General features: G+C 48.2%; 1 protein-coding gene across 4 annotated transcripts in view; it reads right to left on the reverse strand.

Annotated features, from left to right (window-relative positions):
• Positions 1–12,650, reverse strand: part of LOC140427663 (neural cell adhesion molecule 2-like) — an 896,208-nt gene that overhangs the window by 477,787 nt on the left and 405,771 nt on the right. For all 4 annotated transcript variants that reach the window (XM_072513136.1, XM_072513135.1, XM_072513137.1 and 1 more), the window contains exon 7: positions 10,700–10,857. In XM_072513136.1, coding sequence (XP_072369237.1) covers positions 10,700–10,857 — 158 coding nt within the window. The remainder of the gene's footprint in view (positions 1–10,699; positions 10,858–12,650) is intronic.

The following is a 12,650-nucleotide window of genomic DNA, read 5'->3' on the forward strand; positions in this document are numbered from 1 at the left end:
CTGCTATAATATGTGCACTTAGAATACTTTATACTTGTGGTAGTATGCATTAGGGGTCATGTGGGACTGTGAAGCCGTGATGTCATTGGCTGACAGATCCCGGGTCCTGGTTGGCCGTTGACCTCTAGCTCCGCTCTGAAGGCGGAGTATAAGAACCAGGAGTCCTCCCCCGCAGGCCAGTCTACTACTGAACTGCGGGGGAACAGTCACGCTTAATAAAGCCTCATCGACTTCACTCTATTCGTCTCTCGGAGTCTTTGTGCGCTACAATTTATTAAGCGTGACTAAAGGACTATGGAGCTCAGGATCATCCCGGAATGCCTGAGGATCAGCCCCCACGCAGTGAACGCAGCAGCAGCTTTCAAGCACTGGCAGACTTGTTTCGAGGCCTACCTCAGAACGGCCCCCGGCCGGGTCACAGAAGACCAAAAACTACAGGTCCTGCACTCGAGGTTAAGCACGGAGATTTTCTCTCTCATCGAAGATGCAGAGGATTTCCAGACGGCGTTCGCAGCACTAAAAAGTCTCTATGTTCGCCCAGTAAACCAGATCTACGCTCGCTATCAACTCGCAACGAGACGGCAAAGTCCTGGAGAATCGATAGATGAATTCTACGCCGCGCTACTAATTTTGGGACGGGCCTGCAGCTGCCCGCCGGTGAACGCAAATGAACACACGGACATGTTAATGCGCGATGCTTTTGTGGCAGGTATGAACTCCTCCCAAATCCGCAAAAGACTTTTAGAAAAAGAGTCGCTAGGACCCTCAGAGGCACGGGCCCTAGCAGCCTCCCTGGACGTGGCCGCGCGAAACGCCCGCGCCTGCGGCCCCGTCCGCACGGCAGCCCATTGGGCTCCATACGCACCCGTCGCGACAAACCCACCGCCCCCCCCCCGGAAAACCCACAGGCTTGCGCGGTTCAAACGCCAAGTCGCACCGGGGGAGCCCGCTGCTATTTCTGCGGCCAGGCGAAACACCCCCGGCAGCGCTGCCCGGCCCGCGCAGCGATCTGTAAGAGCTGCGGGAAAAAGGGCCATTTCGCGGCTGTGTGCCGGTCCCGGGAGGTCGCCGCTGTCCCCAGAGAAGAGGGAGTCCTGCGTGTTCCTAACGCTCCCTAACCCCCCCCCCCGCGCCCCATGTGCGACCCGCAGGCACCGCCATTTTGGGTCCCGGCCACCACGAGGGGAGGAGGGGCGCCGCCATCTTGGACCACCCCAGACCTGTGCGACGCATGGGGGCGGCCATTTTGTCCACCCCCGCCGCCATCTTGTGACCCCCCAGCCATGTGCGATGCATGGGGGCAGCCATCTTGTTCACCCCCGACGCCATCTTGGACGGCAACAACGGACCCCAGTGTCGACGGCTCCACGGGGTTCGAAGAAGACGCTCAACCATTACGACCACGTCTGGCTTCCATGACGCTGGACCAAGCACGGCCCCGGACGCTCCAGACGACGACGGCAACGGTGCTGATAAACGGGCACGAGACACCATAGCTGGTCGACTCCGGGAGCACGGAGAGCTTTATCCACCCCGACACGGTAAGAGGCTGTTCTTTGACCATCCGTCCCAGCGCACAAAAGATTTCCCTAGCTGCAGGATCCCACTCCGTACAGATCAAAGGCTTCTGCATAGTTACCCTAACGGTGCAAGGGAGGGAGTTCAAAAGCTACAGGCTCTACATCCTTCCCCAACTCTGCGCCCCCACATTACTGGGATTAGACTTCCAGCGCAATCTACAGAGCCTAACCTTCAAATTCGGCGGCGCAATACCCCCACTCACTATCTGCGGCCTCGCAACCCTCAAGGTTCAACCCCCATCCTTGTTTGCAAACCTCACCCCGGATTGCAAACCCGTCGCCACTAGGAGCAGACGGTACAGCGCCCAGGACCGGACCTTCATTCGGTCCGAAGTCCAGCGGCTACTGAAGGAAGGCATAATCCAGGCCAGCAATAGTCCCTGGAGAGCACAGGTGGTAGTAGTAAAGACAGGGGAGAAGCAAAGGATGGTCATAGACTATAGCCAGACCATCAACAGGTACACACAACTAGACGCGTACCCTCTCCCCCGCATATCCGACATGGTCAATCGGATTGCCCAATATAAGGTCTTCTCCACCGTGGACCTCAAGTCCGCCTACCATCAGCTCCCCATCCGCCCAAGTGACCGCAAGTACACAGCCTTCGAGGCAGACGGGCGATTATACAACTTCCTAAGGGTCCCATTTGGCGTCACAAACGGGGTCTCGGTCTTCCAACGAGAGATGGACCGAATGGTTGATCAACACGGGTTGCGGGCCACGTTCCCGTATCTCGACAATGTAACCATCTGCGGCCACGATCAGCAGGACCACGACGCCAACCTCCAAAAATTCCTCCAGACCGCTAAAGCCTTGAACCTCACGTACAACGAGGACAAGTGCGTTTTTAGCACCAACCGGCTAGCCATCCTGGGCTACGTAGTGCGCAATGGGATAATAGGCCCCGACCCCGAACGTATGCGCCCCCTCATGGAATTTCCCCTCCCGCACTGCTCAAAAGCCCTAAAACGCTGCCTGGGGTTCTTTTCATACTCCGCCCAGTGGGTCCCCCAGTATGCAGACAAGGCCCGCCCCCTAATACAGACCACGACCTTCCCTCTGTCGACAGAGGCTTGCCAGGCCTTCAGCCACATCAAAGCGGATATCGCAAAGGCCACGATGCGTGCCATCGACGAGTCCCTCCCCTTCCAGGTCGAGAGCGACGCCTCCGACGTAGCTCTAGCGGCCACCCTTAACCAAGCGGGCAGACCCGTGGCCTTTTTCTCCCGAACCCTCCACGCTTCAGAAATCCGCCACTCCTCAGTGGAAAAGGAAGCCCAAGCCATAGTGGAACCGGTGCGACATTGGAGGCATTACCTGGCCGGCAGGAGATTCACTCTCCTCACGGACCAACGGTCGGTAGCCTTCATGTTCGATAATGCACAGCGGGGCAAAATCAAAAACGACAAGATCTTAAGGTGGAGGATCGAGCTCTCCACCTTCAACTACGAGATCTTGTATCGTCCCGGATAGCTGAACGAGCCGTCCGATGCCCTATCCCGCGGCACATGTGCCAACGCACAAATTAACCGCCTCCAAACCCTCCCGGACGCCCTCCACTCCATCCGGTCACTACTGTGTACTAGCACTAACCAAACGCCTCATGAGCGCCTCCTTGTCTTCCCCAGGAAGTCCTCCTCTGGAACGTCGCTGCCGACCTGGCTGGCGGCCCCAGGACTCATCTTGCTCTGAAAACATGTGCGGCCGCACAAGTCGGACCCGTTGGTCGAAAGGGTTCACCTCCTTCACGCGAACCCGCAGTACGCTTACGTGGAGTACCCCGACGGCCGACAGGACACGGTCTCCCTGCGAGATCTGGCGCCCGCCGGCAACACACACCCCCCCGACACCAATCACCCCCTCCCTGCCACCGCCGCACCCTGCGACCGCCCCCTTCCCAGGAGGATCGGTCCTCCTCCCAGGCCCGACCAGGAGTGAAGCCCAAGCTGAAACCGTAAGGCTCCCGGAGACGACAACACCGGAACAAGCACCACCACCACCACCGGGGCCAAGGCGATCGACACGGATGACCAGACCGCCCGACCGACTCGTGGCGTCGATCTAACACTACAATATGTGGACTTTTAACAAGAACATTTTGTCTTTTTCTCCTGACGATTACTGTAAATAGTTCGAAACAAAAAAACCTTGTACATACTGTAATAACATGCAAAAGTTTTCCTCCCAGGACCAGCCTTGTAAACCCTTACCACCATGCGAAGCATCACCCCGCCGGGTTCATTTTTAACAAGGGGTGAATGTGGTAGTATGCATTAGGGGTCATGTGGGACTGTGAAGCCGTGATGTCATTGGCTGACAGATCCCGGGTCCTGGTTGGCCGTTGACCTCTAGCTCCGCCCTGAAGGCGGAGTATATGAACCAGGAGTCCCCCCCCCCCGCAGGCCAGTCTACTACTGAACTGCGGGGAAACATTCACGCTTAATAAAGCCTCATCGACTTCACGCTATTCGTCTCTCGGAGTCTTTGTGCGCTACAATACTTTAAATGTTTATTTCCTTGTTTGTTATGGTCTGTGAGTTTAGAATATTTGTGTGCTCGTCTGTCTCTAAAATTGTATTTCTACTGCCGATAATGTCCTGCAAATGCTATCATTCTACTTACTTGTTGTATTAACTGCTAGCATACATGCATGGCCACCATTCAACATGTGCAAACTGATCTTATTGATTTCATAAATGGCATATGCAGAGTAACAATATGCCACTACAACAAGGATTGTGCCTGTTGTATGTGAGGGGGTTATTATATCCCATCAGGACATTACCACATTGCTGGGCATTGTAGGATAGTTGAGTGAGTGGGCAAATGAATGGTAGATGCAGTATAATTTGGAGAAATGGGAGACTATCCACTTTGCTTACAAAAATGAGAAGACAGATTATTATCTGAATGACCATGATTTGGAGAGGCAAATGTGCAACAAGACCCAATTGTCCTCATACAGCAGTCATTGAAGGTAAGCATGTAGGTACAGCAGACAGTAAAGAAGGCAAATGTTATGTTGGTCTTCGTAACAAGAGTATTCGAGTACAGGAGCAAGGGTGCCTTGCTGCAATTATACAGGACCTTGATGAGGCCACATCTGGAATATTGTGTGCAGTTTTGGTCTCCTTATCCCAGAGTGCTAAAAGAGATGGCTAGGGATATTGCAAATGCAATAGTGATAATTTACCAAAATTCACTAGACTCTGGGGTGGTCCCGGCAGATTGGAAATTAGCAAACGTGACACTAGTATTTAAAAAAGGAGGTAGGCAGAAAGCGGGTAATTATAGGCCAGTGATCTTAACTTCAGTAGTAGGGAAGATGCTGGAATCTATCATCAAGGAAGAAATCGCGAGGCATCTGGATGGAAATTGTCCCATTGGGCAGACGCAGCATGGGTTCATAAAGGGCAGGTCGTGCCGAACTAATTCAGTGGAAAGTTTTGAGGACATTACCAGTGCGGTAGATAACGGGGAGCCAATTAATGTGGTATATCTGGATTTCCAGAAAGCCTTTGACAAGGTGCTACACAAAAGGTTGCTGCATAAGATAAAGATGCATGGCATTAAGAGGAAAATAGTAGCATGGATAGAGGATTGGTTAATTAATACAAAGCAAAGATTGGGGATTAATGGGTGTTTCTCTGGTTGGCAATCAGTAGCTAGTGGTATCCCTCAGGGATCAGTGTTGGGCCCACAATTGTTCACAATTTACAAAGATGATTTGGAGTTGGGGACCAAGGGCAATGTGTCCAAGTTTGTAGACGACACTAAGATGAGTGGTAAAGCAAAAAGTGCAGAGGATACAGGAAGTCTGCAGAGGGATTTGGATAGGTTAAGTGAATGGGCTAGGGTCTGGCAGATGGAATACAATGTTGACAAATGTGGGGTTATCCATTTTGGTAGGAATAACAGCAAAAAATTATTTAAATGATAAAATATTAAAACATGCTGCTGTGCAGAGAGACCTGGGTGTGCTAGTGCATGAGTTGCAAAAAGTTGATTTACAGGTGCAAGTGGTGATTAAGAAGGCGAATGGAATTTTGTCCTTCATTGCTAGATGGATGGAGTTTAAGACTAGGGAGGTTATGCTGCAATTGTATAAGGTGTTAGTGAGGCCACACCTGGAGTATTGTGTTCAGTTTTGGTCTCCTTACTTGAGAAAGGACGTACTGGCACTGGAGGGTGTGCAGTGGAGATTCACTAGGTTAATCCCAGAGCTGAAGGGGTTGGTTTACGAGGAGAGGTTGAGTAGACTGGGACTGTACTCGTTGGAATTTAGAAGGATGAAGGGGGATCTTATAGAAACATATAAAATTATGAAGGGAATTTATAGGATAGTTGCGGGCAGGTTGTTTTCACTGGCAGGTGAAAGCAGAACTTGGGGGCATAGCCTCAAAATAAGGGGAAGTAGATTTAGGACTAAGTTTAAGAAGAACATCTTCACCCAAAGGGTTGTGAATCTATGGAATCCCTTGCCCAGTGAAGCAGTAGACGCTCCTTCATTAAATGTTTTTAAGATAAAGATAGATAGTTTTTTGAAGAATAAAGGGATTAAGGGTTATGGTGTTTGGGCCGGAAAGTGGAGCTGAGTCCACAAAAGATCAGCCATGATCTCATTGAATGGCGGAGCAGGCTCGAGAGGCCAGATGGCCTACTCCTGCTCCGAGTTCTTATGCAACTTATGTTATCTGAGGAAGGATGTTCTTGCTCTAGAGGGAGTGCAGCGAAGGTTTACCAGACTGATTCCTGGGGTGGTGGAACTGACGTATGAGGAGAAATTGAGTCGGTTAGGATTATGTCCACTGGATTTCAGAAGAATTGGGGGTGGATTCCTCATTGAAACCTAGAAGATTCGAACAGGACTGGACAGAGTAGATGCAAATGGATGTTCAGGATGGTGGGTGTGTCCAGAATCGGGTCACAGTCCGAGGAACTGGTTTAGCACAGGGCTAAATAGCTGGCTTTTAAAGCAGACCAAGGTAGGCCAGCAGCACGGGTTCAATTCCCGTACCAGCCTCCCCGAACAGGCGCCGGAATGTGGCGACGAGGGGCTTTTCACAGTAACTTCATTTGACGCCTACTTGTGACAATAAGCAATTTTAATTTCATTTCAGGATAGACCATTTCCAACAGAGATGAGGAGAAATGCCTTCACCCAGAGAATGGTTGGCCTGTGGAAATCGCTACCACAGAATGTAGACGAGGCCAAAACATTGTATGTTTTCAAGAAGCAGTTAGATATAGTACTGAGGGCAAAGGAAATCAAAGGATATGGGCGGAAGGCAGGAGCAGGCTAAAGAGTTGGATAATCAGCCATGTTCGTGACGAGTGGTGGAGCAGGCCCGAAGGTTCGAATGGCCTCCTCCTGCTCCTATTTCCTATATTTCTGTGACTCCTTGCTAATTTTGAAATGATTGAACCACTCTCAGCCTGAGCAATGCACAATTTCCAGTCATATCACGGATTAGCCAAAGCCATTGAAGAGTGAAGTGTAAGTGGCATATCATGCCTGCATTTGATCTGGGGCTTATTGACAATCTGGACATGTTACAGATGTTTTTGTCAATGCAAAACTCTAATAGTTTCCCATCAACATAAACTAATTGATCGATTCATCTGGTGATGTGCACTGTGAGTTTCGAACGTTTCTCCATGTGAACGGTCAAATCAAATACATTTTTACCCAGGATATATTTCTGTGGATGTGACATGTGCTAAATTACTTTCTTTGAGCGATTATATCACCCACTTGGAGGAAAACTCCAATCTTTATCGCAAGGTGAATGTGCCTTGGAGAAAAGAAAAAAGACAGGTTTGCATTTATATAGCACTTCTCTCAACCACCTGACATCTCAGGGTGCTTTACAATCAGTAAAGAGTGGCCACTGTTAGAATGTAGGGAACGCGGTTGTCAATTTGCATTCAGCAAACTCCCATAAAGTGTATTGTGATAATGACCAAATAATCTGTACTTTTGTAGATGATTGAGGGATATATATTGGTCATGTTGCCGGGGATAGCTCCCCTGCTCGTCTTCAGAACTGTGCCACGGGATTTGTTTACATCCACTCAAACAGGCAGACAGGACCTTGATTTAACACCTCACCCAAAAGATGGTATTGCCAACAATGCAGTGTTCCCTCAGTAATGCACTGAAACGTCAGCCATGTTTCAAGTCCAAGAATGGGATTTGAACCCAGGGCCTTGTCATTCAAAGTCAAGTGTGTGCTATGAACGGAGCCACCTCGAATACATAAACAAGAATGTAAGATGTTTTGAGTTCAAAATACGTCATATGAGGAGAGACTAAATCGGTTAGGATTATATTAATTGGAGGTTAGAAGAGTGGGATGGGAACTCATCGAAACTTACAAAATTCCAACAGGATTAGGCAGGGTGGATTCAGAAAGAGTGTTCCCGATGGTGGGGGAGTCATGGACTATGGGTCATAGTCTGAGGATAAGGGGTAACTATTTAGGACTGTGGTGAGGAGAAATTTCTTCAAGCAGAGAGTGGCTAATCTGTGGAATTGACTACCACAGAAAGTAGTTGAAGCCAAAACGTTGTGTCATTTCAAGAAGGGATTAGATATAGCTCTTGGGGCTAAAGGGATCAAGGGAAAAGGGGGAAAGGCGGGACCAGGGTATTGAACATGATGATCAGCCATGATCATAATGAATGACGGAGCAGGCTCGAAGGGCCGAATGGCCTCCTCCTGCTCCTATTTTCTGTGTATGCTTCTCTGTAAATTCCTACCCACGGGATCGGTTGGGCACACATAAGACTGTTGCTGAGTCTTCGACTCCTTGTTCGCAGGCAATTCTGAGGACAATGTGGAGAGATGATGATTTCTGATCCGGTGCCAGGGTTCACAGGATCAGCAAAAGATGGGGATGGTAGGGAGTTTGGGAGAATTATCCCTCAGCTAGTGCACTGCGTACAAAGGCGTGCTGGAGGCGAGGACAGGACAATTGAGCTCACTGCTGCTCACGAGGCAGTGGTGAGTGCTTCGATGACCAATTGGAGAATGCCAAGAATGGCATGGAAGAAATCTGTGGGATTCTCTCCGAGAGGGATCCAATCCTGAAATGGTGGTAAGGGACGAAGAAGATTTGGGTATGGCGAAGACTTGTGGTGGGGGACGGGTTTCCTTTGGAGCCAAAGTATCAGAGAGGAGATAAATGAAAGGAGGCACGATTGGGTAACAGGAAAGAGAGCAGACAAGGAGGAAGGGCACAAAATGGGTAAGTAGAAAGGGTGATAAGAGTAATGGACTCTGGTTCAGTGATCAAATTGACACCAATGAAAAAGAGACTCAGACAAACATAACAAATTAGGTACAGGAGTAGGCCATTCAGCCCTTCGAACCTGCTCTGCCATTCAATAAGGTTATGGCTGAGCAACCTTAACTCCACATTCCTCCCTATCCCTGAAAACCTTCCACCCCCTTGTGAATCAAGAATCTATCTAGCACTGCCTTGTAAACACTGAAAGACGCTGCTTCCACTACCATTTGTGGGAGAGAGTTCCAAAGACTCACTGTCCTCTGAAAGATAATATTTCACCTCATCTCTGTCCTGAATGGATGACCAATTATTTTTAAACAATGGCCTTGAGTACCAGATTCTTCCACAAGAGGAAATATCCACTCTACATCGGCCCAGTCAGAACCACTCAGAATTTTATATGTTGCAATCAAGTTGACTCTTTACTCTTCTAAATTCAGATGAGGTGTAAAGTTGAAGCCAATTTGCACCCCCAATACAAGTTATAGTTACCCCATTGGTTGTGAAATGCTTTGGGATGTCTTAAAGATATGAAATGTTCTGCATGATGCAAGCTCTATATTCCTATCCTGATTATCCGCTAATAAATCTTTCTGTAAAGTTGATGAGTTTGGGCTTCAGATGCGAAGAGAATTAAATCATAATATTGCATAAGATTTATAGCACAGATGGAGGGCATTTAGCTAAACTGGTTCCTGTTGGGGATGTTTCCAGCACAGTGGTTAGCACTGTTGCTTCACAGCGACTGGGCCCCGGGTGTGATTCCCAGCTTGAGTCACAGTCTGTGCAGAGTCTGCACGTTCTCCCTGTGTCTGTGTGGGTTTCCTCCGGGTGCTCTGGTTTCCTCCCACAAGTCCCGAAAGACGTGCTGTTAGGTGAATTGGACATTCTGAATTCTCCCTTAGTGTACCCAAACAGGTGCCGGAGTGGGGCGACTAGGGGATTTTCATAGTAACTTCATTGCAGCTTTAATGAAGTCTACTTGTGACACTAAGAAAGATTATTATTATTATGAGCCTCTTTCCACCTCACTTCATCTCCCTCATGTCATATCCAGTTTCACCTGAAATGAATCTAAGCTACTTGCCGCAACCAATCCTTGTCGTAGCTGCTGTACATTCTACCTACCTCAGAGCAATGCAGAGATGACACTCACTTCTAAATGCACAGGTTTATTGACAAGAGTTTCAAAATATCTCTGCAATCACAAAATGCCTGCATTCATGCTTACAGCTCAGATTCTAGTAGCTTCTGTGGAGTCTGTTTACTTTGCTCTCAGTCAACATCCAGGCTTAACCAGTCAGACACAGTGAGCATAGATCAGTTACCAGACACACAGAATCAAACTGAGGCCAATGAACCCATTAAACATAACAGCAGCGAATTCCACATTCTAAGCGCGGCTTAAAAAGGTTAATTAGGACGTTGTTATCTTTCTATTAATGGTCCTTTAGCTTTGGACTCCCCTACAAGTTGAAACATCTCCAGATCTGTCCTGTCTAATCCGTTCATAATTTTAAAGATTTCCTTCAGGTCATCCTTCGGCCTATTTTTTTTTGGAGAAGACAAGAGCCCAGTCTGTTCAATCTTTCATGATTACAATGGCCTTTCCATACTGCCTTCTAATGGATTTGAATAGTTACCTAACACATGCCATTGAGTGTACATGGTAAGGAAGTAGAGATTAGCGGTGAACTGCGGTTTGATACATCAACATGTGCCTGTGCTTGTTAGAGCAGGAAGAGTAAGTCAGAGGAGAAAAGAAGACATGTTACTGGAAATGTGGATCAGCAGTAAGCAACGCAATCGTACAAATGAGCAACATACCGAAGACTTTTACGGATAACAGTTCTTCCACGCTTCCTGCTTTGTTTGTCGCCCTGCAAGTGTAAGATCCTGTGTCCTCTCGGGCAATGTTCCTTATTGTCAGCTGCGTGCTGGTCTTCAGTGAGTACTTTTCATCTTCTTCAATAAGTCGCCTATTTCTGCAAGGTGAAAGAGTGAAAGCTCACGATTGCAGGATGAAAAGCAAGTGTCATTTTACATCCCCTTCTACTCCAACCAAAGCCTTCGCTCTTAGGCATCAACGCGTCCACCCTGTGCCACGAGGTTTATATCCCTAACTGCTGTTACCCACCCCACCTTCCCACCTGATCTCTGCCTGCCTCAATCATGGGATCACATCAGTCAAATGGAGGGCACAAAAATTTTGAGCAACACAATTCAGCCCAATCAGTACCTGAAAGAGCAAAGAAGATAAAGGCACTTCATCAAATTTTGATGTTGAACAACTTGTCATTTCATTTCTGGCACTCTGCATCTTTATTTCAATTCTCCAGCATTTCCACTTGTTTCCTTTTGTCTCTTTTTATTCTATGCTTTCAGACAATTGCTCAGAAGCAGCCACTGTGAGGCATTTTTTGTGCAGAAGCTATTCTTCACTGACACAATGCAACCAGTGACATGCTGTCCCTAAAGGGGGTGATTGCACAAATAACGTCTGAAATTACTCTGTGCATCAGGAAAATATCAATCTGTTCACTTGAACTTCCTTTCCCACTTTAACAAAAGAATTGTGAGCAGTTTTGGACCCCGTATCTAAGGAAGGATGTGCTTGGAAAGGGCCCAGAGGAGGTTCACAAGAATGGTCCCTGGAATGAAGAACTTGTCGTATGAGGAATGGTTGAGGACACTGGGTCTGTACTCGTTGGAGTTTAGAAGGATGAGGGGGGATCTTATTGAAACTTACAGGATACTGCGAGGCCTGGATGGAGTGGCTATTTCCACTTGTAGGAAAAAATAGAACCAGAGGATACAATCTCAGACTGAGGGATAATCCTTTAAAACAGAGATGAGGAGGAATTTCTTCAGCCAGAGGGTGGTGAATTTGTGGAACTCTTTGCCTCAGAAGCCTGTGGAGGCCAAATCACTGAGTGTCTTTAAGGCAGAGATAGATAGGTTCTTGATTAATAAGGGGATCAGGGATTATGGGGAGAAGGCAGGAGAATGGGGATGAAAAAATATCAGCCATGATTGAATGGCGGATCAGACTCAATGGGCCGAGTGGCCAAATTCCGCTCCTATATCTTATGTTCTTATGAACTGTTTTGAAACGCCACGGGCAAGCCGCGTAGAATGGAAAAATCCATTGACATATGGCGGGATTCTCCGTTCGCTGGGTGAATGCAACCAGAGAATCCTGCCCAAGATCGTCTTTAAAATGGTTGGCAAAAACAGTAGCTTGCATTTATATAGCATGTTTAATAGAGAGGAGCATCCTGAGATGCTTCACAAGCCAAAGGAAGAGGTATTAAGAGGGGTGACTATGGATGCTATTAAAGGGGGAGGCAGGGATGGAGAGGGAATAATTTTGAGTGGGTAGGTGTTATAACCTGCCTGCTTACCATTGGCTGGGGACTAATGACAATCCCACAATCCTGTGGGAGTATGAGCTTCCCCAATGAGGGGGGGCAGATAAATCATTAGCAGACTCCCTGTATAAATGTAGCTGGCCAGTTTGGAACCAGCAGGAAGGAGTAAGCAGCAAGCGAGGTTGCTGCTGTTGTGTATATCTATGTTATTGTAAATAAATGTTATTTCTTTGTATCCTTGAAACTCGTGCTGGATTCTTCGTGGCCCTCACAAAAGTAGGTTCAAGAGCTTGGGGGACCAAGAGGCTGAGGTGTGGCTGCCATTGATGGAGTGAAGGTAGTGGAGGTGCATTGTTGAATGAATACAGAGATCTCCAAAGGTGGCAGAACTGGAGAACCAGGGTTGG

Source organism: Scyliorhinus torazame, chromosome 8, assembly GCF_047496885.1.
Source record: "Scyliorhinus torazame isolate Kashiwa2021f chromosome 8, sScyTor2.1, whole genome shotgun sequence".
Taxonomy (NCBI): domain Eukaryota; kingdom Metazoa; phylum Chordata; class Chondrichthyes; order Carcharhiniformes; family Scyliorhinidae; genus Scyliorhinus; species Scyliorhinus torazame.